This window comes from Manacus candei, unplaced genomic scaffold (assembly GCF_025592945.1).
Source record: "Manacus candei isolate 608988 ecotype Guabito, Panama unplaced genomic scaffold, ASM2559294v1 h1tg000017l, whole genome shotgun sequence".
Taxonomy (NCBI): Eukaryota; Metazoa; Chordata; class Aves; order Passeriformes; family Pipridae; genus Manacus; species Manacus candei.
Genome location: NW_026138065.1, coordinates 16,372,501 through 16,392,074, shown reverse-complemented (window position 1 = coordinate 16,392,074; position 19,574 = coordinate 16,372,501). Strand labels below are relative to the sequence as shown.

At 36.0% G+C, this 19,574-nt stretch overlaps 1 protein-coding gene across 1 annotated transcript in view; it reads left to right on the top strand.

The window, feature by feature from the left end:
• The window catches only part of CAMKMT (calmodulin-lysine N-methyltransferase), a 218,469-nt gene that overhangs the window by 188,459 nt on the left and 10,436 nt on the right, over positions 1–19,574 (top strand). The window contains exons 8-10 of the mRNA XM_051783767.1: positions 5,719–5,793; positions 12,848–12,911; positions 18,928–19,059. Coding sequence (XP_051639727.1) covers positions 5,719–5,793; positions 12,848–12,911; positions 18,928–19,059 — 271 coding nt within the window. The remainder of the gene's footprint in view (positions 1–5,718; positions 5,794–12,847; positions 12,912–18,927; positions 19,060–19,574) is intronic.

Genomic DNA, 19,574 nt, shown 5'->3' with positions numbered 1-19,574 from the left:
ACAATGCCTTGTGGTATGTTAGAGGTGATGAACTTCTCACTCAGGCTGTGAAAAATATTAAGAATCTGTATACACAGTATAAACTGGAGAAATGGGTAGTTTGGTTTAGCTTTTATGGATGAGATAGCCCAGAAATAAAATTCAGAGGAAGAAAAGCTTGAGTTGGAACATTGTAAAATTATCAGAAATGTGAGAAAGGTTTGAAGGTAATCTTTAGAAGATCACATTTTAAAAATTATAAGAGACAATTAAAAAACAAACAAACAAAACCCAGAGGAATTAAAAATTGTAAAGAATAGTACAATTTTACTGGGTTGAAGAGAGAAAAAATGTATAGGAGAGTTCAGATTTTGAGCCTAGCCGAGGAAAATCATGGGTATACTTTGACAAGAGCAGATAAGTGACATGGGGGTTGCTGAAACCTGCAAGGACATTGTTAGAAGAATGCGTCCATTGGCAATTGTAAGTATCATATTCAAAATACTTAGAAATGTAAGAGGAAACGAAGAATGGTCGATATTGGGTACCTGTGGTTGAAAACTTAACTTTGCTCCCTTCAAACCAGGTATGCACTGTAGGGACTGAGATAAGGGATAAGAATACAAAGCAAAGTGAAGCAGTTAAAGTAAGAAACACAGGCAGAGAAATAAGAGCAGCCTTATGAGAATATAATAGGAGAGATGGGGAAATTATAGTAGGGAAATTTGCAAGACTCAGAGGAATTGTAATGATAGGTGTACACTTTGCCTCTTATCGCTAGATTAAAATCCATCTACTTGATCTTTATACAAAACTAAGGAATCTCAAACAAGAGATCAAGGTGTGGAGAAACATCCTGATGATGCCTTTTGTTAATGTGTTAATGAACTTGCTTGGTTAATGTCATAGAAAAAGTCATATAAACCCCCAGACAAAATCTTTTACCTTAACCTGTATACTTTCCAACGATAATGCTTTTCAGAGACTGAAGCTTAAATTAAAATATGAAAAGAAGAGGTGGGTAGATAGGGGTTCTTGCTAGCTGCTCATCTGCTAATTTGGACTATTTTTTTAATCCTTATTAAAACTACTAATACATTTTGAAGCAAGTAAGGCTTTTGTGTCCTTTGTCCTTTTCTTCTAATTTTGATTTTTTGTCTTTATCTGCACAACTACTTTTCTCCTAATTTGAGAGCTACTCTAGCCTGTGCCATTCATCACAAGAACATCTCAGAGCGACTTGGAAATGTTTCAAGTTTTAACAATTAGAGACTTAACCTGTTTTTTCTCATAGAAGTTACCTGCCTAGACACACTAGGAAGACAAACACTGAATAACAGAAGTTGAATAATAATAGTAATGAAGAATTTTGCATGAGAAATAAAACCCTAGTAAAATCAGGTCTTTTGTTGTAGATTGCTGAGATACTTTACCGGTGTAAGGAGAAGAGTGTCGACATATGTCAGGCTATCCTCCCTAAATTAGAATTACTGTACAGGGGAAACCTTGGCTGCTGTAACTATCCCTGCAACATTTGCTATTTTCTTGTGCCTTTTTTCTTTCAAATACATGGGGCTATTTGGGGGTGCATTTTTGTTCTTAAAGTCTCTATTTTCTTACTTGATCTTTTTGTTCCAGTATCATAATTCTTCTAACTTGATCTAATCACATTTTCTGACTTGCTTGTCAATATAAGATATATTGGGGGGGGGGGGGAGGGGAGGAAGAATTGCTTTGATTGTTTGTGTTGTGTGTGGTTTTTTTACTGAATTTCTTGCTTTAGAGTGGGGTAAAGTTGACAGCCTAGGAAACTAAAGCATCAGTACATCTTTTCTCAGCCTATTTTGATAGTATACTTTATCCCTGACCTGCAAAAGCCACCTCTGCATGTGAGAGGGTAGTTCATTCTCCGTAGCTCTTTCAGTCCTTGTCCTTTTTGCTAGGAGTACCATCAAGATTGCTAATTATAGTAATAGGTTTGTGATGTGGGTACTTCTCCTCTGAAAACTGGTGAAATTCATTTGATATAGACCATAAAACAATCATTTGTGGGTACCAAGTTTCAACCACCATCACTTTGACCCAAGCAGTAGCTAAATAGTGCAGTAGTGTTTTTCCCTTGCATCCTATTTCATTTTTAATGTTCTTCCTGTAGCCAAAAAGAACTCCCAACTGTTTTGTATTTCAGACTGTGTTTCAGACCCTTTTCTGCTAAAACTCTGATGCCTATTTTCAATTGTAAGAAACTAAACCTGCATCAGTTAAATAAACCAGCACAAAATAATATCAAGAGTGAGCTTTATACAACCTTAAATATCTTGGCTTGTTGTTTGGGGTTTTTTTTACAGAAAAACCATTGAAGGTGTGGCTTGGACAGAAACAGAGAGTAAAGCATTTTTTTCAAAATTACAAAATGATTTCAGTTGTTAGTACTGTAGCACTTTCCCTCAAAAGAAAGGCATAAAAATATTATAACTTTAAAACTTACTTTGCTGGAAGAAAAGTGGCTTGAGAAAGAAAATGGTTTATGTCAGCTACTTTAACATCACTAGAAAGGAACAAGAAGAAAATATTAACAAGGCTTGCATTTTCTTCATATTGGCAGTAAACATGATACATGCGATTTAAGACACTTTTTGTGGTGTGGTATTTTTACACTTCTACTTTTTTAAAGGAGATTTCATAAAAACTGAGATTTTCAGATTTCTGTTGCTGCCACTTTTCTGGGTTTCCTAGCAGTGCTTTTCTTTAAATGGAAATGCAATCAGACATTGCTTCATGGTGCCTTCAGTGTTTCTTTCAGGTCTGACCACTAAGTCCAAGAGTCACCTCCTCAGTAATTCGTAAAAAAAGTATTGTTCCCCACCCCCTTACTACATGTGGGTTCATGCACTTAGATACACCTCTTTGCCTTTTTCAGGGTTGTTTTGCCATATTACTGGGTTTTTTTGTACTTTACACCCAGGAATTGTTCTTGGATTACAAGAACTTGTATGGCTGGTATGATTCACTGCTTTCACTAGCACTAGAATTCAAAATAGCTGATTCAGAATCAGGCTGATTCTGACTTTGGTGTTAATGGTGTAATAGTGTTGACTCTGAGCAGAATTGATCCTGTTTCTCTGATAGGCGGGGGCATGTCTGCTTTACAGGTGCAGGTGCAGATGTTCAATTGCAGCTCCTGCAAATCTGTGGAAGCATTAAATAGATGGAGTAGTCCAGAGTTAGCTACTGAAACAGTTTTAGAGGTTGCAACCTGTACCGCACTAAGCATCTCCTGGCTGCACCTCCCTTACTGGTCATACTTGCACTTAGCTAAGGATAGCCAGGTTAAATACATAGAGCTTGTAGTTCCATCTCTCCCATCAGCGTGCATACATTCTGAGTGAGATGAGTCCTACTGGTATTTATTTTAGAGAAATTATCTTTAGGTTTACACGCTTATCAGGATGAGTCCTGTTGGTATTTATTTTATAGAAATTAACTTCAGTTTCGCCACAGAATTAAAGATTTTTCTGTACTTTTAGAAAATTTATGGCAAAGTTGATTTTAAAAATCTTGTGTGTAAATTGTCACTGGCCTTTGCATAATTGTGATGTCTTCAGGAAAGCTACTATACTGAAACTAGAGACCAAAAGCAGCCCTGGTACTAGATCAGGGAAATGGAGAAGGATGTGTGGCCCTTTGCTCACTCCTAACAGTACACATGCCAGACATGTTACACCACTGCTCATGGTCCTGGCAACCTGTCAGTTCCATATTTTGCTCAGCACCATGGTTTATGAGCTTTTACCTACCCACACAAACTCTTCTTGCCTACAGTAGGTGTGCACAGAAAACTCTGTGTTTTGGATACTCAGCGGAAAACTGACAGTAACATAAGGGAGGGTTGGTGGGGGTTTTTTGTTTCTTTTTTTTGCAGGAGGAGGCACCTATACTGCCTTCCAAACTGCATGTGTGAAGTATAGTAAATATATGGGTTAAAAAAATCATAATTCAAATCTCTACAGTGGTACTGATCAGATCTCTGTTTCTGTAGCAATGAGAACCAAAGGTGGCCTTTTAAGGCTCACAGTTCTTCTACCAATTTCCAGTTCTGCTTCAGGATTCTTAAAGTATTAGAGTGCGTGCTTTAAACCCACAAAACTTACCTTTACCTAATTTTCACCATTCTAACCTAAGTTTCCACGGAAACAGGGTTGAAAAAGCTGCTGGTAGCCAGCAGGCAGCCAGCAGCTGAGAGTGAGAACTCTCCTTTGTCACTTTCCACTACTGGATGCCTGCTGCGTGCCAGTGTGCAAAGCTACCTAGGCTTCTAAAATCTGGATTACTTTCAATTTGAGGGGGAAAAATTAAATTAATCTACTCTTTTCTGTCTTTGGATTGTCTCAGCAAATTCCAGGAGGGCAAATGGGCTAATGAGTCCTGATCTGTTCAGTTACATTGAGCCCCACATAACCAAAGCTTTGCCAACCAACTCGGCCTCTCCTTTCATAATTTCCATGTTTTAAAAGCATTCTGTCTCAATTTTTTTTGTCTGTGCATGTGTACATGCATATTGTGGTACCTTAATTCTCTGTATCTATTTCTCTAAATATTTATGAACCTTTTTTGCATACAGTATAATCAATGTACAAAATTCCCTTTTTTTCCTGTATACTTAGGGAACATTTCTGAATGAACACATTATAAACTGATCCTCGGTTAAATATTAGGAGTAGGATGTGAATGGAGATGGCTTTTAACCAGAAGTAGATTATAGCTGCGGGAAGACTAAAGGGTCTGTTTGGTCAAGACTCATACAAAACTGAGATAAGCATGCACAACCTGACAAGATCAGATTAGATCCTTCCCCCACGAGTGCTTTTCCCATAAATATTTATCTACTTTCTATTATAAATAACCAGGAAATGAAAAAGAAGGATAGATTCCTTTTTAAAAATAGCCTAGAAATAGAAATGCAGCTTCAAATCTTATGGGTAATGATATTTAAAGTATGCAGTACATTCCAATACTAGTTGCTATTTTTTAGATGGGAGTAAAGTACTGAAATTCTTTGTGGCAGCTACATAAATCAGCAGCATTTATCACCAAAAAAAGAACTTTGTACATATGTGAAATTTTACCTACTACTGGGTACCTTAGAATTAAATAGCTTATCACCTATGAGAGAATAGGTGTTGACAGAGTCAGCACTGCTGTATTTTTAAGCTTGCCTGAGGCAACATAGCTGGCATTGAAGTTAAGCTTGGCATTTTTTCACCCTGTCCCTCCTCCCTTCAGCCCAAGTGAATGCTCACTTCATCAATGAGAAACACAACTGACTTGCCTGCCAGATGCAACAGAGATCCATGAATTCACATCTATTCTGCAGATTTGTGTTTCATTCAGATTGTCAATACTTTGACTTCACTTGTTCGTGTAGTAGTGTTAAGGGGTAAAAATCTGAAGCTGGGCATGTGCCACTAATTCAGAAAGGCATATTTGTTGGTGATACACTCATCAGAACCTGTGTGGATTGCCTTTCTGCTATAATGAAAAATAACTCTTTAGCTTTGAGATTTAAAACCTTAAAAATGTACAGAATAAGATTTTTACATTCATCTTTGACGGTAACGAGTGTGCACTTTTTAAAACACTTCGGTGTCACATAAGAATAATATTAGTACTTTAAAAATCTCAAGATGAAAAATGTAAGTCCTTTTTTCTTTTTATTTTAAATCTTTTTTTTTCCTCTAGCATTTTACGATGGGATAATGAGACAGATGTCTCTCAACTGGAAGGACATTTTGACATTGTTATGTGTGCTGACTGGTAAGTACATAAAAATCATAAAACTCATGTTAGAAAAATAGCTTTGCTGGAGTAATTGTACTGTGCTGCTTGCTGATGGCTAAGCAAAGTCAACAAATGAAGCACAAAGCCACCTTAACCTCAACAAATTAATATTCATCTCCATGTGACAGTTATAAGGTAGTCTTCTATCACACAGTAACTTCTACCACATTATTTCCCAAAGATTGATTTTGAGAAGCATTTCCATTTTCTGGAATTGCCTCTGTTTCATGCTTGACGTATCAGTAAATGGACGACTTAGGCAAATTGCAAATAATTATGGCTCAGTGAGGAACAGTCTGGAGAAAAGGGAGTTTATCAACACAAACAGCTCAATTAGCTTACTTCTTAGGAAAGATCTGACTATTGATATAAGGGGATATATTTTTTGCTCCCTGGAATGTCTTTCCAAGGGAAAAGAGATTTTCAAACCTTTTTCCCCACCACCACATTCTGTTCCTTAAATCAATTTGGCATCAATATTTGTAGATATAGGCTTTATATTATTTACACAGGAATATGTTAATTATAAGATAATTCATAGTAAGGAAAATAAGAGTACTGCACTTAATTTATGAAAAGGTAGATACATGTTGCACTATGGTGGATTGTTTAATAATTTATGCAAATAGATTTGATTATTGACACAACCCTTTTCTGATACTGCATTTGCAGGATTGTGCTGTGCTATATTTGCTGTGTGCTAGCTTTAAAAATGGTACATTATTAATAATTTGTGTTATAAAAATGTAGACAGTGTAAAAAAAAGAGCTGTGCAAATTTTATTTAGGAGAGTAGATATTTTTAAACAAATCTGTTTTCCCTTCATGGATATTTGCTCTTGACCCTTTAAATGTCTACAACAGAAAAAGAGCTGTTTATGTTTTGTGACACGTAACTGTTGTGAGAGACCAAATTCTGAAAAAACGGTCTTGCTAGGACAGCTCAGTTCAGCAAATTTCTGTACCTTATTAAAAAATAGTTAAAGGAAAAAGCAAAGAGAAGTATGAAGCTGTCTATTGTCTTTTTAAACAATGTTCTTTTTCAAGTGGCTTCTTATAAAATATTCCCCTAAAGCTTTTTTTTTCCCTTTCATATTTTTCAAACTCTTCTTATTTCAGAAAAGTTATTGGTTTTGTATAGCACTGGAGAAAGTGTATTTAGTGATCTTTTTGCCATTTTCTAATACCTATTTGTTGACAGAATGCAACAGTGCTTTGTTTCTCTTAGCATTTAATTTCTGAAAAGTTCTTTGTTCCCAAAAAGGACAGAGGAGGGTTTCTAACTAATCGCTGATAATGTGCCTCAGAGATGCATCATCTGATTAAAATAAGGAGCTAAACAACACCATATGATTTCAGCAAGTAATTTAGTAAATGCCTTCCTCACCAAATATTAGAATGGATACTCCAGGTTTCATTGCACAGATGAAGTTAATGCTGGACAGGATTAGATCAGATTAAGTATGAAAGTCAGATCAGAGTGCTGGCGGACATGAGCAGGAGGGCAGCAGTCTTCTCGGAGGCTTAGACAAGGCTCACATATGGATGTTCTCCAGATTATGTGGGTGAAGCAAGGTCTTGCCAAGAGATTTAGAGTTAAATTTGTTCTTCACACAAATATCAAAACAACCTGGCTGTGCCTTCTCTTGTATTCTTGATACTCACACCATGTCATCCTATTTGTGCTGGGAGTACAGCAGAGTGGAGCAAGACTTAAGTTGTTTTTTTCAGTAATATTCGTGCCTAATACTCCTCCCAGTCTGTTTGGAAATAGTGTAGTTTCTTTAGGAAACAAAGAATCAAACATGACAGGTAAAATACATAATGCATTTGCAATCCCTGCATTTTGTACATATATTTTGAAGCACTTAAGATGCAGGTAAGTGTATAAATATTTACAGATTTCTAAAAAATAAATAGAAATGTGCAGGTTCGCTTAAAGTATTTGGTTTTATTCACAAATTATCTGCATTTTCTTATTGCAGGTGCCCATATATATATAGTTTAATAAGCATGAAAATCCCTTCATTGTTTGTTTCTTTTAGAAATCATTCTTTTAGTTATGGACACTAGGTTTTCTGGTACATGAAAAGGCTGGGGAAAGAAATGTTCCATGCTTTATCAAACTCAAATCATCTTTTCATTTTCATGTACTTCTCTTCCGAGATATAGAATCGGTTTGAGAACAGTTGGCAGGATTTTTACTCTCTGAATTTTTTGGGCTGCCATTGAAGAGGAAAAAGAAAAATCCCTTTTCTTCTAGCTCCTCGGCTGAAACCTGAAGTATGCAGTGATAAAAACAGATAGAATAGATTGCATTTAGTTTAACACCATCATATAACTCACTGTCAGTCAATAAAATCTGAGATTAGAACAGAGAACTAAAAAGCAAAAAATCGGAGTTCGAATATTAGGTACATGGATAAATTTTTATTGAAGTATTTCCAGCAAGGGTGATATTGTCTGATTCTCTGAATAGCTAACCAGTGGTACTGCTTGATCCCATTTACATGAAAACAAGCTCTATTCATAAACATATTCCAAATCCACATGGAGATTCAAGGAAAAATGTACATGATTACAGCAAGCAGGGATATGTTTATATTCATATATTTACAGTCAGACTTTCATAAACCTTGTGTGCAGGAGTGGAAAATAAGTTATTTCCCAGAACAAACAGTCTATTAGTTAACAGCTAAATTTAGTAGCTCAACTAGATTATAAAATAAATAAGAGGCAAACTGTGAAAGCTAGCCATTATTTAACCATTCAGGATTTTGACAATAAAAATAGTTTCATGGTTCAGCAGGTCCGAAATAATTTGTAAAATTGTAAAATGTCAACTATGAGATAAAAATAATAAGAAAAAAAATCTTGGTGAGGCTACACCTGGAAGGAGGATACAGTGAAAAAATACTGAAATAACAGAATCTTTAAAGCATATCCACCCATCTCATATTTTTGAGGGGGAATTTTAAGGCCAGGTGAGGGCTCCCAGAATTTTTGACTTTCATTTGACCTACACTTGTGGATATAAAGTCATACAGGTGCTGGAATTGTGAGTATGAATAGAAGAGGCGAAATAACAGATGCCTCTATTGACTGGCCAAAACAAAGACTCTTCCACAGCTCTTGTGAGCCTCAAATTTCTGATTATTAAAATAGTGTATGTACTTTCCTTTATTGAGAAAAAAATTTCTGAGATTTTTAATCCAAAGAGAGAGTCAAAGCCAGTAGGACTGAGACAATAAAAAAATCTTTATCTTTTACTTTATTGTAAAATAAGTTTTCACAAATAATTTAATGTAGAGGTGGTATAAGGTTTATACCCCCATATTGTTGGAAATACATAATATTTATTATTTACTTACAATGATTCTATTCTCAAAGTTTGGCACATGCATAAGTGTTCACACGACAGAGGCCAGGGGGAGCTATCCCACATTACTTTCACTGCCGAGATTTTTGCTGAAGTCATGGGGAGTTATGTCTTCGCCAGGAATGTAGAACTGAACTGAAAGTATTCTTTAAATACCTTACAATACCTTATTTTGTCTCTGTTAGTTTAGTGCCAGAATGCAGTAAGGCCTCTGTCCTTCTTCCATTTAAACTTATTATTCCTTTTAGGCCTGATTTCTTGCACACACTTTCAAGTGCATTGGAACCTGACCACATGGAAGTAAGGGTTTTCTTCAGTTTGTATCAACCATGTAGTTGAAGGCAAACAAAAGGATAAATGACTCTGCACATTAAACACTACACATTTAATAGTGTCTTAAGTACACCTGTAAACCCAGGTCTTTTAACAATTGCAAAGCATTCAAAAAGAAAAATAAGTTCAGCATAAAACAAATATCACCATGAAACAAACTGAGAATCTACTTGGGTTTTTTATTTGTTTCCTTGTGGTTTACTGTTACTTCTGTACAGTTTTGGTATAAACTTTCTTTTTTTTTTTTGATGGTAATTTAAAATGTAAAAAAAAATAAGAGAGAGAAGAGAGGTGACAAGGTTGCCTGCCTGTTCATCAAGATTTCACAGGTTAAGAGCATTGCCTAAACAAAGACCAAATCATCAACTGTGTTCTCACCTCTCTACTACTGTCATTCAAAACTTCCTTGCTGACCCAAGAAAACCTTGCTATTCCTGTCCTGAGCTACTGCTTTCACAGTGTCCTCACTACATAAACATGAGATATTACTACTAAAGTAATGGCAAGCTAAGCCAAATTTGAACTGAGGTGTGAGAACTGAGTGTGAATGGTTTGGAACAATACATTATCTAATTTTACTGAGTGGTTCACAGAATCACAGAATTGTTAGGGTTGGAAGTGACCTCTGGAGATCATCTAGTCCAGCAGCCCTGCCAAGGCAGGGTCACTTAGAGCAGTTTACACAGGAACATGTGTACTGTGAGCTTCGAAGGATGCTTTTGGGTACATTTTCAGTAGGCTGTGGTAATAATTAGTCATACAAATTCTGCTGGTAAGAGAGATTGCGTGACTAAATCCCCTTGTGTGGGCCAAATCCTGTGCTGTTCCTGTCTGCAGCATAGATTATCTAATAACTTCTTCAGGATTTTCCTCATTCAAAGCATCCCCTGACTCAGGTGGAGGATAGAGATGTTTCCTGGAGTCCCTGCATTGCATTAACACTGCTTCCAGTCTTCTCTGCTCCTTCTGGTCAGAGTGCATGGCTCACAGAGCAACAGTTTGGAAATCACAATATCAAACTGTGTTCAATTAAGTAGGTTGTGTCCCAGGGACAGGCCTTTTGGAGGGTAGGGACAACTTGGGGCAACTGTCTCAGGTTATCTGGGTTTCCTAAGGTAAGAGGGCTAAGAGTCTACCTCCCATACCACCAAAATGTCAGCTGGGGTTGGACAGAAAAGGTATTATTGAAGTTGTCTAATCTAGCAGGTCATGTAACCCTTTAGAGTTCTCACACACTCAGTTCACAGTTTTGGTGGACAAAGGCCTGTAGTTCTCATTGTGAAGGAACAAGATTGGTAGCAGCAGTTGTGCCCCTATCTCATTGTAAGAAGAGAGAATGGTATTCAGGTCCATGAAAAAGAGATTTTAACACTGGTAAGCTGCCCCAAGATTGTGTTTCCACTACACTACTTTCAATAATAAAAATAGTATAAATGCACTTTTCATTTGGAATGTACTTCTGTTTACACAGGATCCCAGGAAGTCTTAAATGTGTGAGTACTTGTGATGATGTGGAAGAAAATTAATTACTTTTAACTATTCTTTCGGGAGAGTAATCATGTATTCCACTTCTTCTGCGGGTGGTTAAGTTCCCAGTGAAGTAGTGTCTTAGGACATCTATCTGTATAGGGATCAACCTGAGGTGAATGTCATTAAAACACCCAAGAGACATCAGATATAAGAGCTGCTCTTTCAATGAATTAAATTTAACTCACATTTTTTCAATAAGCTTCTACCAGTAAGATGAATCAAGGCTGAGGAGTAGCCATCATGCCAATTGCACAAGTTTAAATTTTCTTGTGAGCCAGGCTATCAGAGAAGCTGATAGCTAGTACTTCATATTCTTGAGAAGAAATTCAGGTCATACTTCTCTATTAAATGTTCTTTAAGATGTGTGTGGATACCCATTCTACCATATTTTCTCAACAATATGGGGTTCTGCCAGTTTTTACGGGTGAAATTTGGTCACGTAAAGTTTTCTTATAGACTTGTTTGTTTGTTTATTCCCCAGTAGCAAAAATTCACAGCTCTTACACAGCTACTTGACTCTATGATATGTAATATTATATTCTCCTTGGTAGCTGTGGAGTGTCTAAATATCCACACATCTTCTGTTCTTGATGAGAGGGCTGTTGTTGGCAGATTACTTTCTTTCTCTTCAGAGTTTCCATATATTCTTCATGTTCTTTTAGAATTTCTAACCTGGAAAAAAAATTACCTACATCTTTTCAGAAAAGAAGTTTGAGCATAAAGGGAAGGGGAGTATAGGGAAAAAACCTTAGAGAATGGACAAAATGCCATGTAGTGTTAAACTTGAACTTGATACAAGCTGGGAAGCAGTTTTATTACAGAGAAAATGTGGGGGAAGAAAAAAAGAAGAAAAAAAAAATCACATTATCTGTGGCCTGCTTGATAGAGTTTCTTATCTGAATCACCAATATAAATGCAGCCCACAGTAGTAAGGACTGAAAGGCATCAGTTGCTATCAGATGGTTGTTCACTAACCATTGTAAATGCACTCATCCACAGTAACTACATGTCCACAAATATCTAGTCAAGAGTGATTGGCACCCTGGTTGCCACTATTAGTATATACATTAAGGTACTGAGGGGCATGAAGAATGAATTATCCCCTCAAATCATGAGGTAATCACGCCAAAATAGGGCTGAGCGTGTTGGCAACATTGCATGGGAAAATTGACTCTGCTGCTATCCTTGCGGGACCCATGCTGGAGATGAAGGATTGCACTCTTGAGAGATGACAACTCTGTACAATCTGGGCCATTGTATTTGAACAGTGTTTGAGAGAGAGAGAGGGTAAGATCCTGTAAATCTTTACGGGGATAGATAAGAGATAGATATATAAATATAACAAATATGCATAATAAGTAAGAATTAATGCCAAAACTGTGAAGGTAAAAGGAAAAAAAATAGCCTTAATAGTAACACCTGAAATACAATAGAAAACACTTTTAAAAACTTCCAGTCCCCTTGTATAAAAAACCATGTAAAATGCTAACTTTTTATATTGATCCTCATTTCTGATATAGTACTATTTTAATAGCTAGCATGTATGATCAGTGAATTTCAGCTATATAAAGAGCAGTTTCATGCTGTTAATTTAGCTTTGGTTTAGATTGTATTTCATGTTATGTATTTCTAATGTTAAAAGAACCTACACTGGATCGAAATATAAACCACAGTTTCTCTTTTACAGCATTGTGTAAACATATGTAATTAGCCTTGTACTTATCTGCATTAGTATCATTAGAATTGAAAACCCATTTTAATCTGGATTCTGTTCTCTTCTCAATGTCAGCCTGTTTCTGGACCGGTACAGAGCTAGCCTTGTTGATGCAATAAAGAGATTACTCCAACCCAGTGTAAGTATGTTTCTATTTTCTCCTGAACACTGGCTTCAGAATAATTAGTCTGTGCACAATGATTGAGAGAGTAATGGAATGGCAGGATTAATGTCATGTAATACTTTAATACTTATTATGTCCAACTTCAATTGAGTCTTCTAATCTATCAGATTCTTTCCTAATCATAAACTAGGAAACTTCTTATACTTGGCCTTCTGATAAGGAACACAGTGGGTAGTAAAATAAATGAAACCGCTTCAAAGATAGCGTCAGATTATTTTTATCAAAGCGTTTCTCAAGTATTTTCCTTTGATAATAATGTCTTCATATTAAAGTAAAATACAGTATTGAAAGTTTTTATGTTGGCTTCTGTCATTTTTAATCCCTTCAATTGTAACCTTTGTCATTGTGTATTTATTTATTCTGAAAGAATATTTTTTCTTTTCATTTATGTTTATTTAAATGAAAAAAACCCTTATACATATACTGTGGCTTAAAATATTTTTCCATTGAGTAAGCTCTGTGTTTACATGTTTTATACCTTAGAAAATAGTGAAATTGTGCTCTTCATAAAATGATTATATGTTCTACGAGTGTCACTCAGGAAATATTTTATTGATCTAAATCTGTTAGTTTGTTTAAATCAGAGAGACCTACAGGCAAAAAAAAATCTGGTATATGCATATATAAAATATATATATCTATAATCTCAAGTCTCAAAAAAAATGGAAGACAGCAAAACGAGAAAAGGAGAAAACATGAAGTAATTGGTCTAAGTAGGAGTTTGAGACAGGAATTTTCTCCCTCATGGTTAACATCCAAATCTTCCAGTAAAGTAAACTTTCCATTTCAAAACAAAAGTATTTCTTGCTAGCAATGCATTCTCCAAATTTTATTTAAAATTTGTATTGTACTTTTTGTACAAGAGATTTTCTCTGTAAAAGAAATAGAAGACCCAAACATGCAAAGGCTTAAGAAACTGAGTCATTTTAGTAATGTTAGTAATCCCATTCTTTGCTTAGAGTGATCAGGTTTCTATTCTTGGTTCTATCATAGACTTTCCTGAGTGACCTAAGGCAAGTTACTTAAGACTGAATTATTTTAATGAGCTGTGGGGCAAAGCTGCCAGGAAGACAGGAGACAGTAGCCACCCTGAGGAAAAGGTTACCCAGATATTTCTGTCAGTGGCAATAAGGAAAGGTTAAGCAGCTCCTGCCCAGAGTGACGCGTTCTGAATTTTATGATGTACCAATGTTTGTCCAAGTGCAATAATTTTTGGAACCACAGGTGATCTGGAACACAAAGTTGATCCCAGTTAAAAAAAATACAAAAAGATTTTTTTTTCAGACCAGATCCATGTTAGAAACTGGTTCTTCAGGTATTCCCATAGGCCACTGTACTGGCTCCATGGAAGAACACCAGGGAAGAAAAGCATGAGTGGCAAGAAAAGTGTAGAAGAGATGCACTGGTAACTGGTAACCTGGTTGGAGCCTCTGGCTGGAGTGGAAGAAGAACTGTTAGTTGCTTTCTCTCCTGCTTATAGTTAAACATGGTCTGGTGCTCTGTAGTGCCAAAAACACATATACACGTATGTCTGTATATGCATACACAGACACACATTCTTTAGCTGGGCTGATTAGCCAACCAGAGAATTTGATTTAAAAGGCAAGGTGGCCTGAATTTTAAGTAGTGTTGCCATCTAGGCAACAATCTAGATAATTTAGGAATTGTTAACCTGAATTTAAACTAAAACTGGCCTGACTTTTTCTTTTTAACTCCAGTCAGTTTATTCAAATTCATTACAAGCCTTTGTTTTTCAGGGCATATGAGCTACAGTCTGTATGAATGTAGGTGGAGTAAAGGGAGATGGCTTTTTGTTGCCTGTCTTCCTAGTCTTGCTTGCTTCAGCACGTTGCGATTAATAGCATAGCCTGTATTAATAGCATAGCATTTATTTGCTGTGCATTTTAGGCCATGGTTCCTATTTCTTATCAGCAAAGCTAGCTTAAGAAATTCTTGCTCCTTGCAGGAATTTCTGTTGCAGAGTTTTGGACCACTATCCAAACTGTATTTTTAACTAAACTCAGTTGCCTAATCCACTTTATGAATGGCTATATGGATGGATATCCATTTATGGCATGGCCTTGCAAATTACTGTAATTCATAACTAAGAGGACAGCAAACTGTGGGGTAGAAGTTGGGAGTACAGGCACCTTAAATGAGCTCTTTTGTCCAAAAATTACATGTTCAACAGAGATGCCTTCAAGCATATGCTTTCGTGGTTTGAAAGACCCAAATAAAAGCGTATACTCATTTGAGATCCCAAAAGAAAATACAGTCACAAGTACAAAATAGTTATCAATTTTACTGTTCTTGTTAACTTGTATATATCTAAGGATAACACCAGAGGACACTTTACTAAATGACACTATACTTGGGCTTTTAAAGGAAAAATAAATTAATAGTGAACTCATTTACCAGTTGCAATAATTAAGAATAGCTTATGGGCATTAGTTTATGCCCAAGCTAAGGCATAAACTTCTTCGATTAAGTTCACTCTTCTACATTAAGTATTTTGTCTCAAATTTAGAAGTTGCATTTCCTTTTTGGTTTAGAAGAGTCTGGGGAAAATAATAACCAACAATACCATAGGAAAAAGTGGAGTAAACAGAAAATTACAGGTATCCTTGCAAAAATTTCTTGAAGAAATTCAGAACATGTAATCTATTCTTACTGCTAGTTTAAAATTCATCTGTGGTATTTCCCTTTTCATTAAGGATGTTGTTTGTGGCTATTAGAATCCTTATGGCACATCCTCCTGATGTGTTTTGGGTAACTTTTTTGGTTGCCTTGGCACAGGACTGGTTATTTCAGTCATCTGATTCATAGTATTGACCCCCTGGACAATTGTATTGGCATAGGAAGACAGGACCAAAAATTCACAGAGGCAGAAATAAGCAGTTCACAGAGTTACTGAGGGCTGAAATTTCTATCTGAATTTGTCACAGAGGCAGATGTCACCTGTAAACCAATTCAAAGAATTAGGCATGGAAATTCTACATCAAACAAATTTACCTTGAATGGCTGTATTTTATTTCTCTAAAGCTACTTGAATTGATATGCCAACATTTAGTTTTATTTTTTATATCATTAAAATATACTTTAAATTTCAATCTCAGAATAACCTTTTTTTTTTTTTTTGCATATTTCCCTGATTAAGAACAGTTTTTTGTCAAGGCTTTGATTCTTCTGAGGCCTATCCATTCAAAATCCCAGTGAAGTCAATGGGATGCTGTTGAGCTGTGATTAGTATCAGCAAGACTGCATTTAATGATGATGATGAGTAAACTTGGTCATAGTCATATCCAAAATATGAATGCTTGTCACATTGTCTTATTGTAGCATTTTACTGACTCTTCAAACTATTATAACTGACATTTTGCTCTGAATTTTGTTCCCAAATTTAATGGAAATATTTTCCCAGCTGAGGAAAGGCCATTTTGAACTTTAAACCTCATCCTTTAAACATTATCCCAGGAGATACTTTTGAATTAGAATTAAACTTGGGATAGTCAATGAAGAATAGAACCAGGACAGTGGTCTACTTTTTTTATTGTACAGTAACCAAGAAATGAAAAACACACATGAAATTCACATTTCTTTTATAATTGGAAATGTGAATGAAACCCTATGTGAATGTGAAATGTGAATGATTCTGTAGCAGAATCACAGAGATCAGGCAGTTGACAAAAAAGTTTTTCAACTCAGATTAATATAGACCAGAATTGAACACCAGTTTTGAGATTATTGTGGTATTAAACTTTAATCAAGTTTTTTATCAGTGAGGGCAAGAGCCTCAAGTATTTCAGATGCACACTAAAGTCAACAGATGAATGGGTTTTTACACTAAGGAGCTGGCCAAAAGTAACTGTGTAGTGATTTCCATAAAAGACCATTCCCCTTTTTTGAAGTTATTTCTAGATTTTCTCTCTGGGTTTAAGAGATATTTCATATGGATATTTTGTACATTCTATTTTACTGTATTTCTCTTTCAAATTTAATTGGAAGTAGTCTACAGAGAACATGAGAAGGAATGACCACATGGACTGTTGACTCCAAATGTGAAGGTGTGCTGCTGTCTGAGCGCTGCTTCCTCATCAGAACTGCTGGTTCAGTGACCATTGTAGAGTCTGTAGCCTCCTTTCATGAGGTTTAGTCATATCTGAGGTCCCCATGAATCATGTAGTCAGTAAGCCCTGGGTGAAGGACATGTGATCATTACAGTGATGATAGGGATGAGGGACTCAGAGAAGTCTCATCCTTCTTATGCCAGGAAGAGTCTCTGTAGAACAACATTCTGGGGAGCGTGAGATGGCAGCAGGAGGAGGAGGAGGTTTCTCAGCTGAAGGCTCCCTTTGCTGCCCACTTCTGTTTGATGACATTAAAGCATGCTAGGGATATGAGGGAACCGAATGTGAATTTCCTGTGTTTAATGTTTTTCATCCTGAGCTGAGCCTATATTCAGACCTAGCATTTACATAAGCAATTCCAGTGCCTTCAACAAGAGTTACACCCCTTTGCACCTCATATTTAGCCATAGAGTTAAAGTTACAGCTACATAAATGAACAGAAGTTGAGTTGCTTTAGATATTGCCATAAATCTCCTTTGTGCTTAAATTTCCCGTGAGAAAGATGAGGATAACAGTACTTCCCTATCTCACAGAGAGATGTTGTGAGAATAAATATAGTGCTGTGGTATTAATGGTTGGAATCTTTTAAGTACACATTGGTACGGTATGTATTGATGTAGCGTTTTTATTGCTGTTTCACTGTGCATTATTTTGGTGTACATATGCATGTGTGAGACACAGATTTGTTTCCTATTCTTCTCTCTAAGTATCTGTGTCAGCGTTGTAACTGTCCTGAATTCCTATTGAAATTCTCTGTACTGATCACCCTTTTCCTGTGGTATACAGATTACATTTTCTCAAACTAAATATACTTCTACAGCATCTAATCCTTTTATAACTTTTTTAGTTTCCTAAAAACATTTTTTGTCCTTTCAGTTGATTACAGCACCTCACAAATTAGTCTTAGCTCTCATTAACATAAAAGTTAAATACAGGAACTCACAGTAAACTTTGTGGCTCCCCTCAGTGTGATATGCTGTTGGCTGATATTAGCCTTTGTTTACAGCTCTTTAACCACTTTTCTTTCCATGTGACAGAACACAGAATCCAGCCAATTAGAATTAATTATTTTTGCAAATAAGATTTTGAGAGGTGCTCTATCAAGTAGGTTAGGTTTTGGGCAAGGACTTTTGCACAGGGTGTCTAAAATATATATGGGTTCGAGGTACAGTCATTTTTGTTTTCTTAAATGCAGAAGGATGAACAAAAAATTAGGTAATGGACCATAATATGTTGCCTGGGCATCATAAATGGCCTGATCATCTTGCAAGAACCTGAATTAGTATTCAAGAACATTAATTCCTGCTTTAAATGCAATTTACCACTTTAAGGTCAAATTTAGTTGCACTGCTCAGGTAGTTTAAAATATCTTTGAAAAATTAATGATCAGGTCTGATCGGCCTCCCATTTGCCTTATTTTATACTGTTGTAATTCCACTGACAGTGAATGGGAGGTAGTCTTCTATGTGTGAGAGAGAAAAAAGAAAATCATTATTTACAGTCTTTGTGTCGTCATGAGCTAACAAATGGATTTTTCATTGAGTGTATGTTTTGTATGCTTTTTCTGTTTTATTTTGGTAATCCACAGACATCATTATTATATGAAAAGAGGCAGTTGGGAGTTTTCTAAAGGAAATATTTATTTATTACTTTCTAGATTGCATTTGTTTAATCACAGAAATCTTGCATATTTTGAACAATTACTTGTTACCATATTTTAGTATTTTACCAAGAGAACAATTGACTTTTCCAGCTTAAGCATATTAAAAGCTTAGTCAGGTGTATGTTATATCTGGTTCCCTTCCAGTTTTAAAAATGTATAAGTTCTCTTTTTAATGTTCCAGGGAAAAGCAATGGTATTTGCTCCACGCCGAGGGAATACTTTAAACCAGTTTTGCAATCTAGCTGAAAAAGCTGGTTTCTCTATCCAAAGACATGAAAATTATGATGAACACATTTCGAACTTCCACTCCAAGGTTAGTTTTCTGCTCGTGTTAGATAACACTTTAATCCGCATTGCATTTTGAAGAGATCATGGTCCTTTTGGCAGGTAACCTAAATGTTTGATTAAAGTACTCCTTAGGTGTGCTGTTTCTGAACAGCTATTTTTGTATCTGATTATTTTGTGTGGAAGAGCCATCCTTTATCTCTGCATGTCTAGAAGAGTTTTGCAGAAGCACCTCCTGTTTACCCTTTTCATTCATAGGAATCTAATTTATGAGAGTCTTTTCTTGTTGTTGTTAGCTACCTATAAGTATACAGCACACTAGCATTTACATTTTAATAAAAAGCTTGCAACTTTTAAATAGGTTAAATACTGAAATGGACTGAAATAAATAGGAGGTGAATGTCTAATTGTATCATATCGTACCGTAAATCCTTATCTCTGGCTGCTTTATGGCTGGGTCAGTTGGCAGCTTCAAACTGCTAAATCTCATACAGAATTTCACAGTTGTGGGGTTATATGTCAGATCGAGGCGCTACAAGATTT